The 24,894-nt window shown below is 47.1% G+C and overlaps 1 protein-coding gene across 2 annotated transcripts; it reads left to right on the forward strand.

Moving 5' to 3' along the window:
* The first annotated feature begins 10,616 nt into the window (after window positions 1-10,616).
* MAP1LC3B (microtubule associated protein 1 light chain 3 beta) lies at window positions 10,617-23,764 on the forward strand. Of its 2 annotated transcripts, none has more exons than XM_003272516.2 (4): window positions 10,617-11,286; window positions 17,802-17,857; window positions 21,164-21,270; window positions 21,903-23,764. In XM_003272516.2, exons 1-4 carry the CDS (start codon window positions 11,247-11,249, stop codon window positions 22,075-22,077), a joined length of 378 nt encoding a protein of 125 aa, XP_003272564.1. In that variant the 5' UTR covers window positions 10,617-11,246; the 3' UTR covers window positions 22,078-23,764. The 2 variants fall into 2 exon arrangements, with proteins under 2 accessions (XP_003272564.1, XP_012360818.1); XM_012505364.1 differs by having other exon boundaries at window positions 11,101-11,286; window positions 21,906-23,764.
* Window positions 23,765-24,894: the final 1,130 nt, after the last annotated feature.

Here is a 24,894-nt window from a genome sequence, read left to right on the forward strand (position 1 = left end):
AAGGCCCGCGCTGCGGTGCTCTGCAGGGACCTTCGGGGGTCCCGAGCTCCCTGCGGAAGCCCCGGGGAGGGCTTGGAGGGGCGGCGGCCGGCGCGGCCCAAGAGATCCGGGGATGCGCGCCCGGTCTGGAAGGGGAGGCCCTGCCACGCGGCGCCGCCCAAACGGCGCTAGTTCCTGCAGCTGCTGGGAGCCGCGCACGCCTGCTCCAACTGGGCTCCACGGAGGCCGCGGAGGGGGGTCGTCTTGCAGGTCCGCTGGTGGTGACCGCGAAGGCGTCCTCTCACCAGAGCAGCGGCGCACGTCGCCGTGGGCTCGCCTCGGACCCCATCTCTTGGAGGCCAAGGCGGGAGTATCAATCGAGGCCGGGAGCTCTAGACCGGCCTGGGCAACACAGCGAGACCCCGTCTACAAAACAAAATTTTAAAAAGAGAGGCTGAGACGGGAGGATCGCTTGATCCCAGGAGGCCGAGGCTGCAGTGACCCGTGATGGCGCCACTGCACTCAGCCTGGGCAACACAGCGTGACCCTGTCTCCAAAACAAACAAAAACCAAAAATAGCCACAAATGGCTGGTCGCGGTGGCTCACGTCTGTAATCCCAGCACTTTGGGAGGCGGAGAAGGGTGGATCACCTGAGGTCAGGAGTTTGAGACCCGCCTGACCAACATGGTGAAACCCTGACTCTTAAACAAACCACACAGGCCAGGCGCAGTGGCTCACCCCTGTAATTCTAGCGCTTTGGGTGGCCGAGGCGGGTAGATCCGTTAAGCCCAGGAGTTGGAGACCAGCCTAACCACATAGTGAGACGCCCCCATCTCTACAAATAATTTTAAAAATTAGCTGGGCATGGTGGTGCCTACTCGGGAGGCTGAGTTGGGAGGATCGCTTGAGCCGGGGAGTTGGCGGCTCCAGTGAGCTGTGATTACACCACTGCACTCCAGCCTGGACAACAGAGCAAGACCCTGTCTCAAAAAAAATCGCCACCAAGGCCGGGCGCAGTGGCTCATGCCTGTAATCCCAGCATTTGGGGAGGCCGAGGAGAGCAGATCACGAGGTCAGGAGATCGAGACCATCCTGGCTAACACGGTGAAACCCCATCTCTACTAAAAAAAAAACGCAAAAAATTAGCCGGGCGTGGTGGCGGGAGCCTGTAGTCCCAGCTACTGGGGAGGCTGAGGCAGGAGAATGGCGTGAACCTCGGAGGTGGAGCTTGCAGTGAGCTGATATCGCGCCATTGCACCTCAGCCTGGGCAACACAGCGAGACTCCGTCTCAGAAAAAAAAAAAAGCCCCACCAAAACCAAATAATAATAAAAAAAAAAAAACTATACAGATGCGCCTATGTCCAAACCTTGAGCATCTCAGGCCCACACTATTGAAAAACAGTACCTGACTGATTACTCTTGTTTTTCCTTGTTTTTCAGTCCATCCCCCAGTTGTCAGAATGCTCCTCCTTCCAGTGACCTAAAAGCAAACTCCTTTCACAAGGTTGACCCACTTATTCACAGGTAGGTCATGGCCCGCTGGTCTCGAATCCTGACCTCAGGTGATCCACCCGCCTTGGCCTCCCAAAGTGCTGGGATTACAGGTATGAGCCATGAGCCAGCACACCTAGCCTAGTTGGAACTATTATACTATTAATAGTTATAGCCACAGACACAGCATAGTGCTTGGCACATAGTAGTTGCATAATTTATCATTGTTGGATGAATCAGTGACCACCATGAACATCTATTCACTGCATATATTGTGTATATACATGTGCCAGGTGAATTTACCAGTATTATTTACTACTACCAATTTTTTTTTTTTTTTTTTTTTTTTTTTTTTTTTTTTTTTTTTTTTTTGAGAGGGACTCTCACTGTGTTGCCAGGCTGGAGTGCAGTGGCGCGATCTTGACTCACTGCAACCTCCAACTCCCAGGTTCGAGCGATTATCTTGCCTCAGCCTCGCAAGTAGCTGGGACTACAGGCGCTGGCCACCACGCCCGGCTAATTTTTTGTATTTTTAGTAGAGACAGGGTTTCACCGTGTTAGCCAAGATGTTCTTGATCTCCTGACCTCGTGATCCACCCGACTCGGCCTCCCGGAGTGCTGGGATTACAGGCGTGAGCCACCGCGCCCAGCCTTTTTTTTTTTTTTTTTTTTTCCGTACAGGCTCTTGCTTTGTCACCCGGGCTGGAGTACAGTGGTGCAATATTAAGGAGGGAGACCACTACTACTCCTGCTGCCCTCCTCCCCCCACCTTGCCTAGTTCACAAGACAGGAAGAGAGAAAAAGCAAAAAGTTGGAAAAAAACAAAAGTAAGATAAATAGCCAGACAACCTTGGCACCACCACCCGGCCCTAGGAGTTAAAAAAAAGTAATAATAATAATAATATCAATCCCTGACCTAAACTACTTGTGTTATCTGTAAATTCCAGACACTATGAAAAAAAGCACTGTGAAACTTTTTGTTCTGTTAGCTGATGCATGTAGGCCCCAGTTACATTTCCCATGCTTGCTTGATGTATCACAACCCTTTCACGTGGACCCCTTAAAGTTGTAACCCTTTAAAAAGGCCAATAACTTCTTTTTCGGGGAGCTCGGCTCTTAAGACGCCAGTCTGCCGACGCTCCCGTCCGAAAAATAAACCTCTTCCTTCTTTAATCCGGTGTCTCAGGAGTTTTGTCTACGGCTTGTTCTGCTACAATATCAGCTTACTGTAGCCTCGACCTCCAGGGCTCAGGTGATCCTCCCACCTCAGTCTCCTGAGCTAGGACTACAAGCAAGCATCATCAAGGCTGATTTTTTTGTTTCGTTTTGTTTTGTTTTGTTTTTTTGGAGAGATGGGGTTTCGCCATTTTGCCCGGGCTGGTCTGGAACTCCTGGACTCAAGTGATCCACCCGCCTCCTGCCTCCCAAAGTCTTGAGATTACAGGTGTGCACCACCATACCTCACTACTTTTTGTATTTTTAGAAGAGACAAGGATGTAGAGACAAGGTTTCACCATGTTGGCCAGGCTAGTCTCTAACTCCTGACTTCAAGTGATCTGCCCGGGTCAGCCTCCCAGAGTGCTGGGATTACAGGCACGTGCCACCGCACCTGGCTTCATTCTTAATTATACAAATAATATATAAATATTTCCTTACTGTTAACACAAACACTACAGGTAAAACAAAAGTTTTTGTTGATCACCGTTCAATCCCCTCACATCCTTCAAGATAATCACCATTAGCAATTTGGAATATTCTCTTGTTCAACATAAGCTCCAAATATATCTACAGAAATATATGTATGTCTTTCTTTTTAAAAAGTAGGCTGAGCACGGTGGGTTACGTGTATAATCCCAGCACTTCGGGAGGCCGAGGTGGGCGGATCACCTGAGGTCAGGAGTTCGAGACTAGCCTGGCCAACACGGTGAAAACCCATCTCTACTAAAAATAGAAAAATTAGCCGGACATCAGCCGGGCGCGGTGGTTCATGCCTGTAATCCCAGCACTTTGGGAGGCCGAGACGGGTGGATCACGAGGTCAGGAGATGGAGACCATCCTGGCTAACATGGTGAAACCCCGTCTCTACTAAAAATACAAAAAAATTAGCCAGACTTGGTGGCGGGCGCCTGTAGTCCCAGCTACTCAGGAGGGTGAGGCAGGAGAATGGCGTGAACCTGGGAGGCAGAGCTTGCAGTGAGCTGAGATCGTGCCACTACACTCCAGCCTGGGCGAGAGCGAGACTCCATCTCAAAAAAAAAAAAAAAATTAGCCGGACGTGGTGGTGTGTGCCTGTAATCCCAGCTACTCACGAGGCTGAGGCAGGTGAATTGCTTGAACTCAGGAGGTGGAGGTTGCAGTGAGCTGAAATCGTGCCACTGCACTCCAGCCTGGATGATAGAGGGAGAGTACATCTCAAAAAAAAAAAAAAAAAAAAAAAAAAAAGGCGGGCATGGTGGCTCAAAAAAAAAAAAAAAAATAGTTTCAACTAATAACATCCTGCTATCTACCAGGGAGATCAGCCATTAAACAAGTAACCACATAGATAAATACATAAATTATAAATTGTAATGCTCTAACAATAAGTAAAACTAACAAGATCTTATAACAGAGACCAGACTTTGGATGATCAAAGGTTCTTTGAGGAAATAACATTTATAAATAAAAGGAAAATTTGGAGTTAGCCAGGAGGAGAACACTTGATGGGAGAATGTTCTAGAAAAAAAGGATAGCGGCCAGGCGTGGTGGCTCACACCTGTAATCCCAGAACTTTGGGATGCCAAGGCGGGCAGATCACCTGAGGTTGGGAGTTCAAGATCAGCCTGGCCAACAAGGTGAAACCTTGTCTCTACTAAAAAAAACACAAAAATTAGCCGGGCATGGTAGCGGGCACCTATAATCCCAGCTACTCAGGAGGCTGAGGCAGGAGAATTGCTTGAACCCGGGAGGCCGAGTTTGCAGTGAGCCGAGATTGAGCCACTGCACTCCAGCCTAGGCGACACAGCAAGATTCTTTCTCAAAAAAAAAGAAAAAGAAAAAGAAAAAAAAAGGACAGCTGGTTGTCCCTGGCTCATGTAGTAGGCGAGGCCAGGAAGGGAGTTTTCAACACAATGGCATAGACAATGGTGAGAAGGAGCATCACTTGCCGGAGATCAGGGACTCAGGAGGCCTGAGGGAAACAGGAGGCTGGTTCAGTCCAGGGTGTGGTCTGAGCAGAAGCTGAAAATATAGGATGGAAAAGAAAAATGACAAGAAAAAGGGATAAAATATAGGATGGAGTTAGAATGTGAACTCGTGGAAGACCAGATGAAGCCCTCGCAAATTCGGGAATGACACAGTGATGAAAGTGGTGTTTTGGGAAGCCAGCTCAGGCTTCAGTGAGCAGCGTGGTATGCAAATGAATTGTATGCAGGACGATTTTATGTGGTACAGAAACATTTTTATTTATTTATTTATTTATTTTGAGACAGAGTCTCACTCTGTCACCCAGGCTGGAATGCAGTGGCACAATCTCACTGCAGCCCCCACCTCCCATTTCAAGCTATTCTCCTGCCTCAGCCTCCCTGAGTAACTGGGATTACAGGCGAGTGCCACCACACTTGGCTAATTTTTGCTTTTTTTTTTTTTTTTTTTGAGACGGACTCTCGCTCTGTCGCCCAGGCTGGAGTGCAGTGGCGCAATCTCAGCTCACTGCAAGCTCCGCCTCCCAGGTTCAGGCCATTCTCCTGCCTCAGCCTCTCCAAGTAGCTGGGACTACAGGCGCCCGCCACCACGCCCGGCTAATTTTTTGTATTTTTAGTAGAGACAGGGTTTCATCATGGTCTCGATCTCCTGACCTCGTGATCCACCCGCCTCGGCCTCCCAAAGTGCTGGGATTACAAGCGTGAGCCACCGCCCCCAGCCTTAATTTTTGTCTTTTTAATAGAGATGGATTTTTGCCATGTTGGCCAGGCTGGTCTCAAATTCCTGACCTCAGGTGATCCACCCACCTTGGCCTCCCAAAGTGCTAGGATTACAGGCATGAGCCACCGCACCCAGCCTTTATTGTGGTTTAGTATTTGAAACATGTAACTAGTACATCAAATTTATGATTGCAGGGTCATTACTGAAATGGCAAATCTATTTTGATATACCTTAAATATAAAATGAGCTGTTTGAAAGAAAATGGTAACCATAGAAGATGGTTGGTGATATATGAATAACCAACGATGAAAACCACAGGATTAGAGGGACAAAAGACAGACAGCAAGAATAATGGAAGGCCATGTACCCAAAGCTGTGGAAGGATGGAATTAGCACTGACCATTTAGAATAGAAAGAAAAGGCTGGGAGTGGTGGCTCACACCCGGAATCCCAACACTTTGGGCGGCTGCGCAGGGAAGACTGCTTGAGCCCAGGAGACTAGCTTGGGCAACAAAGTGAAACCCCATCACTACAAAAATAATAATAATAATAGAAAGAAAAGAATGACTGTGAGAGCTTCCGCAATACCTGTTGGTGGGAAGGAACCCAAGGGGAAAGACATTGCCAGCAGAAAACTACTACACATTGAATCCTGACAGCTTAATACATCCTTGGAACACGTTTACAATCCTTTATGTAGAAATGTATCCTTTAAAGAATAAGGAGGGTGCGTGCATTCTAAAACGAGGAAGAACTAGATAGAAGAGATCATTTGTTTTAACACTATTATGAGGCTTTACAATAATGACCTCTTTGTTAGTGAGAACTGATAACATCTAAGGAAATAAGTCGAATATAGGGCTGGGCATTTTCCAGTTGGTTGCCTCAAAGGTCACAAGTAGTATTTCTTGGACTGAGGAAAACCACGTTAACTGGGCCGGGCGCGGTGGCTCACGCCTATAATCCCAGCACTTTGGGAGGCTAAGGCGGGCGGATCACGAGGTCAGAAGATCGAGACCATCCTCGCTAACAGGGTAAAACCCTGTCTTTACTAAAAGTACAAAAAGTTAGCCGGGCGTGGTGGCGGGCGCCTGTAGTCCCAGCTACTCGGAGAGGCTGAGGCAGGAGAATGGCGTGAACCCGGGAGGCGGAGCTTGCAGTGAGCCGAGATTACGGCACATGCGCTGGGCATCGGTGCATTCTGGCCTGGGCGACGGAGTGAGACTCCATCTCAAAGAAAAAAAAAAGAAAGTAAGAAAGCCACGTTAACTGTATCCCAATGAGTTCTCAAAATCCGAATGTGAAAAAATGGGATCTTACCCACTGCTCAAAAGAACTAGTCACACTAACTGGAAAGAAGGGAAAATATTCAAACTTTTAACAAGAGGATTGCAGTTTAAAATAAGCGGGCTGATGGAGCCTCCACAGTTGCACACGTTAACAGTCCGGGAATGCAGCAAAAGCTATAAACACAGCAGTCCTACAGAATTTGTTTAGAATTAAACAGGCAAAGAAAAACGTAGTGGAACCTCAGCTCGTTCCACCTGGTGTTACACACTCATTTAAGAACTACAGCTGCGGATCGCGTGACTGATTTGTCAATGCTTTACCACGCGTTCTACTTTGCAGATTCTTGAAGCTGAACAGGCCAAACTTCCCTGGGGAGGGGGACACTCAACATACAGCCTGCTCCGGCTCCTTATTCCCTGGAGAATCCAGGGAAGACATTCTGAAGACTGCAGTCTATTCAGTGTCAACCCCTAAATCCTCCTGACCAAATCCTTTCTGAGAATAGCTCCCTGCACTCCTCTTGAGCAATACTTGTTTGTTTACTTGCTCTCAAGAGCAAAGCGATGACACCACGATGGATAGGACACTGGGCCTATAGTGGTGCAGACAACGAAGCCGGTGGCCTCTTTCTTCCAATCAGAAAGAGGAGAGGAGGGAGAGGCCCAGGAGGCCTGAGGCCCGGAGCAAAGTCTACGCGTGACTTGCCGTCCATATTGAGTGTGGCAAAAAATAACCCCGATGCTTTTTGTAGGTCAGGTTAATGTTGTGTGATTCATTTGACAGGTTCTTACACACAGCTAGACAGCATGATTTACAGCCACTTACATCACTCATGCTGGGCCATCACATTCAATTCTTAGCGGTTACATCATTTCCCCACGGTTATGGTCATTTCATGGTATGAAAAAAGGAATAGGGTGCCACTTCTGGACTTTCGAGAATGAATGATTATTTGGTAGTTTAAAGGCACCATGAAATTCCTAGAGAAAACACTGAGTAAATTAAAATGAAAGATGTGTTCTTCCTTTTCTACTTTACATGGATTATTACAGGGAACATTAACGTTTATATTACACTATGCTTATATTAACTAGCTTAAAGTAATTCATGAGTAATATTAATTTACCACTCTGAATATCGTTCACTACATTAAATTTCTACTAAACTGCAGTCTTTTGGGTCACATGAAATGTTTCATAAATACTCAAGCACACTTATGCTTCCAAAAGTTACATGAAGTTGTTTCTTATATTTATTTGTATATGAATGTACACTATTATAATATATATACAATAGATATAATTATTTAACTAAATGTGTTATTCTTACACGGGGATGAAACCTATGAGCCATCTTTATACCCCAATCGCTTTGGATTCTTTTCTGAAAGCCATAGAAGGATATGTGGCTTTAGATTCAAGTTGGAATTAGAAGTTAGGCGTAGAAGTGTCAGCTTTGCAAATGTGGACTTCAGTCCTATATTTCAAAAACACGCAGAGTAACCCTGGCCCATTACTACACAACTGTCGATGCTACTTCCTCTGGCAATGAATCCAAGGCCTGGAGTAATTTGGTAAAGCTTTATGGATGCCCAAGGGTAGGAAAATATGAGACTCTGCTTCCCCTCCCCCATCTCCATATGCCAGATATTGATTTTTTCCCTTCTTCTTGCATTTGGAACAGTTGTCCAGCAAGAGAAAGAAAAAGCCCATTTCTTACAAAGCAGCAACTCAGCCAAGAACGTACTCACCAGTCAATACTTAATATCATAAAAATCCAGAAAAGAAAGCAACACAGACTCCACTCTCTTTTAAGACTTCAAAACTGATACTTTTGTGTTTGGCAGAAGGTAGGTACATAATATGCGCTTACCGGATTTTTTTTTCTATTTTCACAGAATACAAACCAACAGACTATAGACATCTTCTGAACTCTGTCCTAGATCACGTGAAGGCACAGCGTTAGAGGTTAAAAATTTGGGAATCTGGAAACCAGAGAGAATGTTTAAGTACTCTTCTTTATTAATTGTATGACTATCAGAGATGTCTGAGGTAAAGAACTATAACCAAAAAAAAAAAAAAATCAAGGACAGAAAGTGCCACCTGCACAAATGCACCGTTATTTCACAAAGAGTGGTAGAATTGGCTGGGCGCAGTGGCTCACGCCTGTAATCCCAGCACTTTGGGAGGCCAAGGCGTGTGGATCACCTGAGGTCGGGAGTTCAAGACCAGCCTGGCCAACATGGTGAAACCCTGCCTCTACTACAAATACAAAAATTAGCTGGGCATGGTGGCAGGCACCTGTAATCCCAGCTACTGGGGAGGCTGAGGCAGGAGAATCACCTGAACCCGGGAGGTGGAGGTTGCAGTGAGCTGAGATTGCGCCACTGCACTCCAGCCTGGGCAACAGTGCAAGGCTCTGTCTCAAAAAACAAATAAATAAATAAATAAAATAAACAGTGGTACAATAAAGAACTGCAACTAACATCATTTTTCTGATGGTGGGAGTAATTAATTATACAAGGATCTATGACAGTACTTGGCTTCTCTAGAAGAAATCCCAACTGTATAAAACCACTTTGAGAAATATATTTTCATTGTTGTTTTTTTTTTTTTTGAGACGGAGTTTCGCTCTTTCCCCCAGGCTGGAGTGCAGTGGCACGATCTTGGCTCACTGCAACCTCTGACTTCCGGTTTCAAGCCATTCTCCTGCCTCAGCCTCCCGAGTAGCTGGGATTACAGGCGCCCACCACCACACCCAGCTAATTTTTGTATTTTTAGTAGAGATGGGGTTTTGCCATGTTGACCAGGCTGGTCTCGAACTCTTGACCTCGTGATCCTCCTGCCTTGGCCTCCCAAAGTGCTGGTATTATAGGCATGAGTCACCGCACCCGGTGCGATAAATATATTTTCATACTTTTTTTTTCTTTTTTGTGGAGGACGGGGTCTTGCTATGTTGCCCAGGCAGGTCTCAAACTCCTGGGCTCAAGCGATCCTCCCAGCCTCTCCCTCCCTAAGAGCTGGGATTACAGGCTTGAGCCACCGCTCCTGGCTATTTTCAGATGTTTTCTATGATTCAAGCTGACAGTGTAGAGTGTATCAGCCTAATCCAATTACTTTAACCAATTGGGATAGAAGAAAGCCTTTTGCAAAGTCACAAGGAGAAATCCTGGAATTACAGGGCTCTTTCAAAGTATTAGATGTTAAAGAACAAAAACAGCCAAATAGCCGGGAGCAGTGGCTCACGCCTGTAATCCCAACTCTTAAGGAGGCCGAGGCGGGAGGGTCCCTTGAGGCCAGGAGTTCAAGACCAGCCTGGGCAACACAGCGAGATCCCGGCTCTACTCCCAGCTTCTCGGGAGGTGAGGCAGGAGGATCCCTTGAGCCCAGGAGGCCGAGGCCGCCGCGAGCTATGATCGTGCCACTGCATTCCAGGCTGGGCAACAGAGCAAGACCCTGTCTCAAAAAAACCCCAAAGAATCTAGTGCTGTTCCTACAGAGACACGTTGGCCACAGGCTGAGGCAGGCAATAGCAACCAAATATCGCGTGGTGGTTTACGCACTGCAGACCATTTGGAGTCCTCAAATATGACTGCCCTTTCACAGTTGAGTCCAAGACTGAAAAACTGTCACTAGTGTAAGGTTGTCCAGCGAGTTTAGCGGCTGGGAGGCTGAGGGGTAGACAGGGCGGCTAGCGACGTGGGCAGGCCCGGCGATCGCCACAGGCGACCTAACGGTAGGAAGATCTTACAGTCACCAAGGGCGTTCCGAGCGCCGCGGCGGGAGGACTGGGAGAGGGGACTGCGCCTAGGATGAAGGCTCCGGACAAAAGCAGTTCCGCAGACGCCCCAAGGCTGGGCGTCGAGTGACCGCGGGCGGAGGTCACCAGTGGCCGCTCCCCGGAAGCCACCCAAGGACCACGCGCGCCCCTGCACGCAGAGGGGGCCAGGGCTCCACCGGTGAGCGGCGACCCTGCCTCCCAGAGAGGGCGCGGCTTGCCCTGCGCGCCTCAGCCCGGGGTGCCGGCGTCTCGGCCAGCACCGCCAAGTCTCTCTCTGGAGGGGAAGGGATGGTCGGGTTTGCTCCCTGTCCCTTCCTCTGACCGCTCCCTCAAGAGTGCCCCGGGACACGCAGCCTGTGGCTCAGCCTCCCCCGCCCGGCACTGCCCTCTCCTCAGGGCCGGGCAGCAGGCTCCGGAGCGCCCACAGCCCCGGGGTGCGGGCCAGCCCACAACCGTCACCTCTGGCGCCTCAGGCGCCCAGCGGTGCTGGGCGGGGCTGGGGCACGACCGGGAGCATGCGCAGAGCGCGCGTTTCGCCCGTGGCGCACGCGCACATACCTGCCCCGCCTCCACGCTGCGTGCCGCACCTGGGTTCCGCCACGCCCGTCATGGCGGCGGCCCCGGCCGGCTCTGGCCCCGCCCCCCGATGACGCTCTGCGAGTCACCTGACTAGGCTGCGGGCTGAGGAGATTCAAGGGAAGTCGCTATCGCCAGAGTCGGATTCGCCGCCGCGGCCGTCGCCTCCCCCAGGAGCCGCCGGGACCCTCGCGTCGTTGTCGCCGCCGCCACCCAGATCCCCGCACCATGCCGTCGGAGAAGACCTTCAAGCAGCGCCGCACCTTCGGTGAGTGTCGCCGCGAGGGCGGCGGGTGCGGCGGGGCCGGGGTCCGAGCTGTGGAGGGCGGCAGGGCCTGGAACGCCGCGAGGGGCCGGGGCCGAGCCGGGAGGCCGAGCGGGGCCGGTGTCTGCCGCCCGGCGGGGCCGAGGGACGCGGGTCCCGGGGCCCCGTGAGGGACCCAGGCCGGGGCCGAGCCGGGAGGGCCGGGGGCTGGTCTGGGCCGGGGCGGCCTGCGGACCGCTCGGAGGCCTGGGAGGAGGCAGCTGGCGGAGGGCGAGCGGGGGCCGGTGCGCTCGGGGCCCCGGGCCTGCTGAATCACCCCGCGCCCTCCGCGGCGGGGTCCCTGCAGTACCCCGGCCACCGCCGCCCCTGTAAGCGCGCTGCGGGCGCGGGTCGCGCTTCTGGGGCCCAAGAGCCCCCGGGGCCGCGCGGGGCAGTTCGGCTCTGAAGCGGGGCTGCGCCGGGACCCAGCGCGTCACCTTCAGGGCTAGTTTTCCCGTCGAGGGAGCCCGCCCGGGTGCGAGTGCCTCTTACAGACCCCAGTGCCTCGGTGGAGAGGAGGGCAACGTGCTGGGCCCCGGCCCCGCCACGCCCGGGACGGCCCACAGCGTTGTTGACAGTTCCTGTCTGTAGCCCAGGAGCTGGGGTGGGAGACTTCTCTTGGGTTTGCGATTATGTTCTCACCTTGACACCAGGAATACCGAATACATCCCTTTTCTGCCGGTTCAGACTGGAAACCCAACTTAGGTGTCCTGGCATTTGGTTAAACATGCAGGTGTCACCATCGCAATGTTTACTCCACGCAGATGATGCGAAGTGATTGTTCCTCGTTTGAGCAAGAGAACGCAGCAGATCCAGATATCTGTTGTTGCCTAAGTTCCAGGCACCGGTTTGGTAGGGAAGCACCGTGTTCATCGCGGTGGACGGCGAATGCCTCCCGCTATCCTCGTCGGGAGCCCACACAGTGGTGCTGTTTGTCTGCTTTTGCCTAGTTTCCCGGAGTCTAGAAAGAGTTTAGCGTTCATTTGAGTTTGGATATAGTTTTGCAGGTCTCATTGACTATTATTTTATTTCTTGTGCTTGAGAAACTTCAGTAAATGAAAATGGACCTTGGCTTACCAAGCATCTTTTCAGCCTCTTGAGGCAGTCCGTTGGTTAGCAAGACTTACACATGCCTTTTTTGTTAGCAGTTTTCTTGTTAGTAATCTTAATGAACTCTTTACTAGTATCTATGCTTATTAAGCCCTGAGAGCAGCATTTAAGACAGATTTTCTTTTCCTTTTTTTTTTTTTTTTTTTTTTTTGAGACAGTGTCTCACTCTGTCACCTGGGCTGGAGTGCACTGGTGCAATCATAGCTCGCTGCAGCATCGACCTCCCAGGCTAAAGCGAACCAGCAGCCCACCTCAGACCTGGCGTCTGTTTTCACCAATGAAAAGTTAACTGGGAACATTTGTGTAGGAGATTTGCCCTTTTTCTCATAACAGAAACTATAGTTATTTTCTTTTTTGCTTGGTACTTTTTTTGGGTTATTCTGGAAAAATCTCTGCGAAGAGTAGGTAGTAAGGGTAGGAAATGTGACACTAACACATCCAAACAAGGAATTTCCTGGAACTTAAAAGTGGCCCTGAGGGTAGACCAGCAATAATGCCCCATTTTTTTCCCATTGATGTATGTATCTTATATATACTGTATTTTCAGGGTTTTTCCCTTGGCTCACCTTTATTTTGCCCCCTCCCCTTTAAATATCTCTTTAATAGTCACTTTGTAGAAACGTGTCAAATATCTTAACAGCTGTTACCTTTCGTTGCTTCTGATCTTGGTAATTAAAAAAAAAATCTTTCTAGTTCGTGAATATTTTGGTAATTTTGATCATGAGTACTGACAGTTTCCAGACATGTGTAGCACAGTAAGTGAGGGAAATCAATCTTTAGAGAGAACCTGTTTATGGAGCCTAAGATTAGCCCCAGTTAGCTTGAGTGGTACTTTGTCTTTCCAAGCGAGTGAGTTTAAGGTTAAAACTGAATATAACTCTGCTGATAAACTCTACCAGGATTGAGAGGGTTCTCAAAGCTGAAATGGATTTTAAGGATTACGGAAAACAACCCCTTCCTTTTGTAGCCAAAGAAACTGGGTGGGGCCTGGTGGTGAAGATCATGGTCCACCTAGTGGCAGAGTCTGGACTGGTACCTTTAACCTGGCATGAATTCTTCCAGTCTCCAGTAGGTAGCCATCATTTCCAGTATATTAAGTGGACCAAGACTGTGAGTCAGGAGACATAGTGTGTCCTTGGAGATGTATTGGAAAAATTAAACTTCAAAAATTAAAATTGTGTGGGGCATGGTGGCTCACACCTGTAATCCCAGCACTTTGGGAGGCCAAGGCAGGATCGCTTGAGTTCGGGAGTTCAAGACCAGCCTGGGCAACATAGTGAGACCTCATCTCTACCAAAAAAAGAAACCAAACAGACAGAGTTGTTGCTGTGTGGCCCAGGCTGGTCTTGAACTCTTGGCCTCAAGTGATCCTCCCGCCTTGGTTTCCCAAAGTCCTGGGATTACAGGTATGAGCCACCACGCCTGGCCTGGGGGAGGGGGAATACTTCAGTTTCTCTCTGAGAAGTAAATCCTGGAAAATATGTGTAACTGAAATTTTACTTAAAGTGACTGAAGATAATCTCAAAACAAGTTTGCAAAGAACGTGTTCATAAAAATAGGACACTTTAGGCTCCTACCGCTTGTTTGAATGTTTGTAAAGGCTTTTAAGGATTCTTTTTTGTTTTAGAAGAAAGAAATCTGGGGAAGTAGATTAGATTTTGGTGTGCATCTGGAGCAGTGTTTCATGTCTATTTTACAGCTTTCATTCAGTTGTTGATTAACTATCTTCTGTGTACAAGCCTGAGCCCTGGGGGAACACAGATTGGACTGGAGCTGGGTCCTTGACTGCCAGGGGGACAGTCTGTTGAGAGAGACAAAAACAGATGATTACAGCATTACGAAACAGGGAGTAAAAGACTTGCCCTCCTTCTATGCCATTGACTGTGCTGTTGATAAATGCTTTTGTTAAATATACTGTTAGCCTCTAAAACAGCTGTCTCCTGAAGAATGAGAGTGGAGCATCAGTGTGCACCGTGCACAGCCACTTACTCCAGGCTCCGTGCTGGATTTTCATTGCTGCTGGACAGCATGCTAAGATGCTCCTATGGGACGTGGGTGTGATTTACAGCTTAAGGAAATAACTTGTCTTTTATATACTTCCCACCTTTCGTGAAAATAATATTTTTGTCTTTTTAGGTCGTGTTTTGGGAATAAATGAGGATAAAGATAACTTTAAACGCTATAGTTTCGGACTTTGAAACTTCATAGAGCCTGTTTTTTTCTTCTTCCTTTTTTTTTTTTGAGACAGGCTCTCGCGCTGTCACCCAGGCTGGAGTGCAGTGGCCTGATCTCAGCTCACTGCAACCTCCGCCTCCTGGGTTGAACTCCTGACCTCAGGTGATCCGCCCGCCTCGGCCTCCCAAAGTGCTGGGATTACAAGCGGAGCCACCGCACCCAGCCAAACCTAGTTTCCTATATTAAAAAAAATCTTTCCAGCCGGGCATGGTGACACACGCCTGTAATCCCAACACTTTGGGAGGCTGAGGTGGGCAGATCACGAGGTCAGGAGATCGAGACCATCCTGCCTAACATGATGAAACCCCGTCTCTACTAAAAATGCAAAAAATTAGCCGGGCACGGTGGCGGGCACCTGTAGGCCCAGCTACTCACGAGGCTGAGGCAGAAGAATGGCGTGAACCTGGGAGGCGGAGCTTTTAGTGAGCAGAGATCGCGCCACTGCACTCCAGCCTGGGTGACAGAGCAAGACTCCATCTCAAAAAAAAAAAAATTTTTCGCCTCTGCCTGAACTTTTCTACTTGTAGATTTATTAGGATAAGCTTTTAAATGTGAAACATTCCAGGATGTATGAAAGAGGTACCACTTGGCCGGGCGCGGTGGCTCACGCTTGTAATCCCAGCACTTTGGGAGGCCGAGGCGGGCGGATCGCGAGGTCAGGAGATCGAGACCACGGTGAAACCCCGTCTCTACTAAAAATACAAAAAAATTAGCCGGGCGTGGTGGTGGGCGCCTGTAGTCCCAGCTACTCGGAGAGGCTGAGGCAGGAGAATGGCGTGAACCCGGGAGGCGGAGCTTGCAGTGAGCCGAGATTGCGCCACTGCACTCCAGCCTGGGTGACAGAGCGAGACTCCGTCTCAAAAAAAAAAAAAAAAAAAAAAAAAAAAAAAAAGAGAACTTATTTGCTGGAGTGAATTAAATCGTGATTTACCCTATACACTGAAATAATCTACACTGACACATGGAGGTTTTTATTGTGAAGAGGGTCTGGGGTAGGACAGGCATAGGAAGAGGTCTCATACTTAGAAGAGGTGATGATGAGGGGTCACTGAAAACCTCACTGGGAAGTAGAGAAGGAGTCAAAGGATAAGAGCCACTAGGTTAATTTTACTATTAACAATAGCGAAATTTATCATTATTATTTTTATTTTTCATTTTTTTTTGAGACAAAGTCTTGCTCTGTCGCCCAGACTAGAGTGCAGTGGCGTGATCTCGGCTCACTGCAACCTCTGCCTCCCGGGTTCAAGCGATTCTCCTGCCTCAGCCTCCCAAGTAGCTGGGATTACAGGCGCCGGACACTGCACCTGGCTAATTTTTCTGTTTTTAGTAGAGATGGGCTATCACCATTGTGGCCAGGCTAGTCTCGAACTCCTGACGTTGTGATCCACCTGCCTCGGCCTCCCAAAGTGCTGGGGTTAGAGGCATGAGCCACTGTGCCCAGCCACTAAATTTATCATTTGCATATTTATTCAATAGGAATATGCACTGGTAGAAATCCATGAGTTTGCAGTCTTTGTCACAAAGATGTTTATGGTTAGTAATGTATCTTAGAAGCTGATTTTAAAGTTTTGGATGGGGAAACAGAAGTCGAACTTATGGCTGTACTTGAACATAGGAATTTTAAAAGTTTTTATAAAGAGTGATACTAAAATTGGGCTGGGCATGGTGGCTCACGCCTGTAATCCCAGCACTTCGGGAGGCCGAGGCGGGCGGATCACGAGGTCAGGAGATTGAGACCATCCTGGTTAACAGGGTGAAACCCGCCTCTACTAAAAATACAAAAAAATTAGCTGGGTGTGGTGGCAGGCGCCTGTAGTCCCAGCTACTCGAGAGGCTGAGGCAGGAGAATGGTGTGAACCCAGGAGGCGGAGCTTGCAGTGATCGGAGATTTGCATCACTGCAATCCAGCCTGGGCAATAGAGTGAGACTCCATCTCAAAAAACGAATGATACTAAAATTTGTTTTAATCCAAATGAGATTGGCAATGATATTAGAGTAACGTCATATTTATGTAGGTCACACCATATTTTTTCTGTCTCAGGAAGTTCATGACATTGATTATTTATTTGCCCTTACCATGAGAATCAATCCTACCATAGTACATCAAGGTTATTTTGCTCTTTTTTTTTTTTTTTTGGAGATTTTAAATAATGCCATCTAAGTCATGTGTTCACATATTGCCTTTTTTTAAAAATACACATATTGCTTTGTAAATAACTTCTCTCTAACTGTATTTTTGGGTTTCTGAGAACTGGAGTTGGCTTGTTTTTTTCTCTATATTGCCCACAGTCTAGTACGTTGTTGAAAGTATCAGTAAGTGATTCTATTAAAAGGGAGAATAGATTTTTTTTTTTTTTTTTGAGACGGAGTCTGGCTCTGTTGCCCATGTTGGAGTGCAGTGGTGCAATGTCTGCTCACTGCAACCTCCGTGTCCGAGGTTCAAGTGATTCTCCTGCCTCAGCCTCCTGAGTAGCTGAGATTACAGGCATGTGCCATGATGCCCGGCTAATTTTTATACTTTTAGTAGAGACTGGACAGGGTTTCAACATGTTGGCCAGGGTGGTCTCGAACTCCTGACCTCAAGTGATCTGCCCACCTCAGCCTCCCAAGGTGCTGGGATTACAGGCATCATATTCCATTCTCTTGAGCAGTTTATTTTCTCTTAAGCCCCATATCATTAAAAAGCTGGAAGTGATAAGGGAAAAATTGCATTTCCTGATTGATAACGGATTCCATTTCCAACTTCAAGTGTGGAAAATTAACAACAATTGAAGTTAATATTATAGGTGGTAGTGGTCTTTGGAGGAAGGATTGGGACTCATGCAGGGGGTCTGCCTTGTATATCTGACGACAAACTTTGGGCTCCCAATTCCTTGAAACTAGTTGTTCCATGTTCCTGGTCTTTGTCCTATCACCTGATAGAGCCATGTATGTTATGTTGCCCTTGGCCTTAGATACAAACCTTTATCCGATTTGAAGTGTTCATGTTTTGTTTGTTTAAGTCCTAGGAAAGATGTCTTCACGGTTCTGCTGTGCCACAGCTAACAGCTGAACTTGGATGTAGAACCAGCAGCAGTGCTGGGAAGAAGCTGTCCGGCCCTTAATAATGCTTCTATCTCTTCATTTCACTGCAGAACAAAGAGTAGAAGATGTCCGACTTATTCGAGAGCAGCATCCAACCAAAATCCCGGTAGGTAGTCTCAGGCCTCGGTTTTAGTTATGAATGTTCGCAGAGGAGAGCACTGCATAAGTGCATGCACTTGACAGGGTTTTTACAGGAATCACCAGACAGCCAAGCCCTGGGTGTCAGTTTCACAAACTAGAGAGAGGTATCCTTTTTTTTAAGAGACAGAGTCTCACTCTGTTTCCCAGGCTGGAGTGCAGTGGTGCGATCATAGCTCACTGCAGTCTCAGCCACCTTGTGCTCAAGCAGCCCTCCCTCCTCAGCCTCCTGAGTAGCTGGGACTGGAGGCGCATGCCACCACACCTGGCTAATTTTTTAAGTTTTTTGTAGACACAGGGTCTTGCTATGTTTAACAACCCAGGCTGATCTCAAACTCCTGGGCTCAAATGATCTCCCACCTTGATCTCTCAAAGTGTTGGGATTATAGGCATGAGCCCCTGGCTGGCCTCAGGAGCCAAGATTTCTGTACTGCCTCTAATTTGTGTTACCACTTAAACTCAGGCAGGTGGAGCCTACACACTGATATTTCCTTGTGGATATCACATTTCTGAACGTGCCCGCTAGATAAAGCTCTGAAACTTACCAAGGAAGATGATGACAGCTTGACTCAGCCTTATACAGAACCCTATGTAGGTCTCACACAATGGAACAATGTACAAATAAGCATTTTTCTTTCCCAAAGAAGCATGTAAAGATTTCCCATTCCTGCCACTCAACTTCTCTTTGTTGTGACAGGGTAGAAGAATTACTGTATATAGAGATGTCCGCAGCGTTCAGTAAACACAGATGCTAATGAGACTCAGAGGCTCATCTGTGGTCAGATATTATAGCAGCTTAGAACTAAAAAAACAAAATATTTTGCTCCATGGAAAGGAAGTATGGTGAGGAGCTGATGGATTATTTATTTTGAGACGGAGTCTCGCACTGTCGCCCAGGCTGGAGTGTAGTGGTGCAATCTCAGCTCACTGCAACCTCCGCCTCCCGGGTTCAAGTGATTCTCCTGCCTCAGCCTCCCAAATAGCTGGGACTACAGGCACGTGCCACCACGCCCAGCTAATTTTTGTATTTTTAGTAGAGACAGGGTTTCACCATGTTGGCCAGGATGGTCTCGATCTCTTGACCTCATGATCCGCCCACCTCGGCCTCCCAAAGTGCTGGGATTACAGGCGTGAGTCACCACGCCGGCCTGATGGCTTTATTTAAATTCATAATATGAAACTACATTTGTTCCCTGTGTAGTTCAAATACATATGTGTGTGTGTGTGTATGTATGTGTGTGTGCGTGTGTGTATATATATATATGTATAATTTTTTTTTTTTTTTTTTTTTTTTTTTGAGACGGAGTCTCGCTCTGTCACCCAGGCTGGAGTGTAGTGGCGTGATCTCGGCTCACTGCAAGCTCTGCCTCCTGGGTTCACGGCATTCTCCTGCCTCAGCCTCCCAAGTAGCTGGACTACAGGCAGCCACCACCAGGCCCGGCTAGTTTCTTTTGTATTTTTCTAGTAGAGATGGCGTTTCACTGTGTTAGCCAGGATGGTCTCGATCTCCTCACCTTGTGATCTGCCCGCCTCGGCCTCCCAGAGTGGTGGGATTACAGGCATAAGCCACCGTGCCCAGCCTCAAATATTTGTATTTTTAACCTCATTTAAAGAAATATTTTATCAAAATGAAAGTACCAGGTCATTATGCACAAAACTTTATCTCTAGAACCAGCTAATAATGGATTCTACTTGCCTTGTGAAATATAATTTTTTCATGTCAACTAGACAGTCTCTAGCGTGGAAAAACATTGAGCATATTACTGTAATTAGGAACTTACACATTTATTAAAACACATGCATTTACTTTTTTTTAATGTATGAGAGTTTTTATGTTTCCCAGGTTGGCCTGGAACGCATAGCCTCACCTCCTTATGCACCAGAACAACCAGCCTGAGTCACTGCGGCTCCCAAAACACATGCATTTACTTTCATTAGAACTTCAGCTGGCCACACGCTGTGGCTCACGCCTGTAATCCCAGCACTTTGGAAGGCTGCGGTGGGTGGATCACGAGGTCAGGGGTTCAAGGCCAGCCTGACCAACATGGTGAAACCCCATCTCTACTAAAAATACAAAAATTAGCTGGGCGTGGTGGCGGGCACCTGTAATCCCAGCTACTCAGGAGGCTGAGGCAGGAGAATTGCTTGAACCCGGGAGGCGGAGGTTGCAGTGAGCCAAGATCATGCCACTACATTCCAGCCTGGGCGACAGAGCGAGACTCCGTCTCAAAAAAAAAAAAAAAAAAAAAAAAAAAACTTCAGCCATGTCTCAGGATATGGTAGTTTTGGAATTGTGAGTTTCAGATGTTTTGTGCTTGCTGCTAGCTCCCAGCCTCTCTGCCTCGGTAATAAGGCATGAGGTCTTTTTCTGACTAGGTATATATTTTTCATGGTTCCAAAACTGAAACAGAATGAAAGGATACATAGTAAAGTATATTCCCCAACTTCCTACCTGGTGGCAGCCATATCGTGTCTCTTGTACCATATTTTGTAAGGGGTAGATGTCTAAGCTAGCAAACGATCACTCTTCACAGGAGAGCTATGAGGAAACTAGTGAATGTGCTGTTTCAAAACCCATTTTGGCATGTGCCAGTTAGAATGTAGGAGGCATTTTGTATATTTTTAATTGTTGATGACTATTTTATTTATTTATTGGAGACAGTCTAGCTCTATGCCCTAGGCTAGAGTGCAGTGGTGCAATCTCAGCTCACTGCAACCTCCGCCTCCTAGGTTCAAGCTTATCTCAGCCTCCCAAGTAGCTGGGAGGGAATACAGGCATCTGCCCCCACATCTGGATAATTTTCGTATTTTTAGTAGAGATGGGGTTTTGCCATGTTGACCAGGCTGGTCTCGAACTCCTGACCTCAGGTGATCTGCTCACCTCACCCTCCCAAAGTGCTGGGATTACAGGCATGTGCCACCATGCCCAGCCTGATGACTTTTTTTTTTTTTTTGAGACGGAGTCTCGCTCTGTCACTCAGGCTGGAGTGCGGTGGAGCGATCTCAGCTCACTGCAAGCTCCACCTCCCGGGTTCACGCCATTCTCCTGCCTCAGCCTCCTGCGTAGCTGGGACTACAGGCGCCCGCCACCACGCCCAGCTAATTTTTTGTACTTTTTAGTAGAGACGGGGTTTCACTGTTAGATAGGATGGTCTCGATCTCCTGACCTCGTGATCTGCCTGCCTCAGCTTCCCAAAATGCTGGGATTACAGGCGTGAGCCACCGTGCCTGGCCCTGATGACTATTTTAAAATCACTTCTGGCTTCTTTTCCAGGTGATAATAGAACGATACAAGGGTGAGAAGCAGCTTCCTGTCCTGGATAAAACGAAGTTCCTTGTACCTGACCATGTCAACATGAGTGAGCTCATCAAGATAATTAGGTATTCAGTCACCTTTGTTTCATAATAAATTTCCTTTGAGTAACTTCTTATTCTTTACGAAACTTACAGATAAATCTTTAGTTCTGGTTAAAATCTTTAAAAAAAATCTTTTTCAGCTGAATTTAGTTCTGATTCAGTTATGGTTAAAACCATCTGAACTTAATTAAACTATAAAATGGTTTTTTTGAGGTTTTATATTACTTGCTAGACTGCAGATCCCATTTCTTTCATCATATCGTGTAGATGTTTCCTGTTTAAAATCAATGTTACAGGGTTTTGTACAGCAAAGCTAGTTAAAGAGAATGTAGACTCAGTGAGTGGCAGTAAGTGGCAGAGGCTTAGATCTTAGAATAGTTTGGAAACTGTATTTGAACTGCTTTCTCATGTTAGACACTTTAACAGCTATTCAGATAGCATACTAGTTTAAAATCGGCCTAATGTGTAATCTTCAGTGATTATAGCTCATGTCAGTATAATCAAAGGAAATGTCCTGTGCTTTATGAGAAGTATTGGATTCAAGAGCATTTAGAACATATTCATATTTTATTGATCAGATTGGGTGATATTTTAACACATGCTTCATCCTTCTTGTATTGTTGCCAATATTTCTTCACGTTGTTTTCTTTCAATAGAAGGCGCTTACAGCTCAATGCTAATCAGGCCTTCTTCCTGTTGGTGAACGGACACAGCATGGTCAGCGTCTCCACACCAATCTCAGAGGTGTATGAGAGTGAGAAGGATGAAGATGGATTCCTGTACATGGTCTATGCCTCCCAGGAGACGTTTGGGATGAAATTGTCAGTGTAAAACTAGAAAAAAATGCATCTATTCTAGAATTTTTTAAACCCTTACCAAGGAAAAAAAAGGGATGTTACCATCTGAGGTCGATCAGTTCATCTAATCACAGATCATCAAACAGTAGTGTTCCCACCTAGGAGTGTTAGGAAGTTGTGTTTGTGTTTCAAGCAGAAAAACTGAGCTCCAAGTGAGCACATTCAGCTTTGGAAACTATATTATTTAATGTAGGCTAGCTTGTTTTCAAATTTTAAAAGTTTAAAAATAAAATACTTTGCATTCTAAGTTGCCAATAAAATAGACCTTCAAGTTATTTTAATGCTCTTTTCTCATTAATAGGAACCTGTAATTCCAGCAGTAATTTAAAGGCTTTCAGAGAGACCCTGAGTCTTCTCTTCAGGTTCACAGAACCCGCCGCCTTTTTGGGTAGAATTTTTCTAGTCAGCTAGAGAGATCTCCCTAAGAGGATCTTTAGGCCTGAGTTGTGAAGCGTAATCCCCGCAAAACGCATTTATCATCACAGTTGGCACAAATGCAGGGTAAACGGGCTGTGTAAGAAAACGGCCCTGACTGTAAACTGCTGAAGGTCCCTGACTCCTAACAGAACCACACACACCCCAAGTCCACACTCTTGCAGGGGTAGACATTTCTGGTTTGGTTTGTTCTCTAGATAGTTACACACATAAAGACACCACTCAAAAGGAAACTTGAATAATTTATAATTTTGATGTAGTTTCTTAAAAGACCCTGGAGAAGGAGTGGCATTTCTTCCGTTTCAGGTTTTGTCTGAGTTCAAACTAGTGCCTGTGTTGTTACAGAAAGCAGCAGTGTACCAGTGTCATTCTGGAGTACAGAGGGAGAAACCACAAAATAGTGTAACTGAAAACATTAACATTCAGACACACTCCCTTCTGCCTTCTGGCTTAAAGCTGTGGATGATCCATGTTTTTGTTTTTTTAATGTTAAATGTGTAACTCAGTATTACTGAAAAGGTTCCCACATTTTGAATAGTAGTTATCACTGTTAGGTCAGACAGCCATCAGAATTCTCCCACACCAAATGCATGTCAGTTGTGGAGAAAACAGCAAAAAGAGCCGAACGCTCTTTACAGATACTGTCAAGAGTTAAACCTCCTCAGGTTCAACCTGTGATAAAAGACTAGTGCTTCCCACTACTTGCATGGGGGTTCACTATTTACAGTTTTCTTGGGAGTATCACAGGAAAATCACAACTACACCACTTTAGACCCTATGTGTAGCAGGTCACAACTTACCCTTATGTGTTTAGATGTGTATGAAATACCTGTATACGTTAGTGAAAGCTGTTTACTGTAACGGGCAAAACCAGATTGTTTGCATCTGGGCCCTCTACTGATTGTTAAAGGAGTTCCTGTCACCTGCTCTCCCCACCGCCCCGCATGCGTCTGTCCACTTGGCTAACTTTTAATATGTGTATTTTTACATTATGTAAATTCTTAACTGGCCTGTCTCATTTAGACTGTATACATCATATCTGACATTATTGTAACTACTGTGTGATCAGTAAGATTCCTATAAGAAATACTGCTTTTTAAAACAAAAAATAACATGCTGAGGGGTGACCCATATCCCATGTGAGTGGTCACTTTATTTATAGGATCTTTAAAACAAGTACATTTTTAATGAACTAAGTTGAATAAAGGCACAATTAAAAACTGTCATCAAAGCTCAATTTAATGGGATCCGTATTTGAGACTTGGATCCCACACTGTTTGTACTTTCCAAAGCCAAGCGGGTCCTTGTATTTCCGAGGAGGGGCATCCAGGCTGGTCCTCTCATGCAGAGGGGGCACTCACATGGAGGAGCACCGCCCTCTGAGGGCCTCTGCCTTGTCAAGGGCACCCTCCACCTTGGCCAAGGCCCTACCACCAGGTCTGGCCTTTACAAAGCCAAATCCTGTTGAGAACTCACGTGCCACGGGCTATGAGGATGGATGCGAACTGACCTACGTGTTTTGTGGGAATAAACAAACACCCAACAACCTACTGCTGTAAACCACCCACCACCATAAGTATTAGGTATGTGTGTGTGGTCGAGAAAGTGTACCCTTGGGGGACCCAGTGGGGAGCTGCTGGCACCATGTACAAACACACTTCAGCACAAACACTTCAGCACTCAGACCAGACAAAAAGTGGCCAACCTCATCATCTAGGGAACTCTGAGCCCAGCTCCGGTTTAAGTAGGCACCTAAAAGTCTGTTGAAAAATACAAGGGAGTGACCTGAGAAAACTGCCTTCCCAGGCCAGCTGCTCAACAGAAGCGTTTGTGTCCCTTGTCCCATCTTCAGAGCTCCCCGTGGGTGCTGTATCCCCTCCCACTTCCCTGACATCACCAGAGCACATGCTCAGTATGTTGCCACCTCCCAAATCCAGAAGGGTGTGGTCTTAGATGCCATGGGAGTGATTCTGTACATTGCCAAGTCAGTCACAGGCTGATGTGGCAGCTGGTGGCTTGTGTCACTGTGTCACCCCCCTCCACGGCAGGCCTGCTCCTTCCCTGGGAAAGAGCCACTTCAGGGTAGGGCCACATTCCCAAGGTATCTGAGATCCATTCATGCCAACTTTCATTTTTATGGAAACTCGTGCTGGAACATCTTTAACCCCAATCAGGAATTTACATCTTTGTTATTAACAGGGATACTTAAAAAAAAAAAAAAAAAAAAAATACAAAACTTGGCCAGGTGTGGTGGCTCATGTCTGTAATCCCAGCACTTTGGGAGGCTCAGGCGGGCAGATCACCTGAGGTCCGGAGTTCTAGACGAGCCTGACCAACATGGAGAAACCCAAGTCTC

This window comes from Nomascus leucogenys, chromosome 2, assembly GCF_006542625.1.
Source record: "Nomascus leucogenys isolate Asia chromosome 2, Asia_NLE_v1, whole genome shotgun sequence".
Lineage (NCBI taxonomy): Eukaryota > Metazoa > Chordata > Mammalia > Primates > Hylobatidae > Nomascus > Nomascus leucogenys.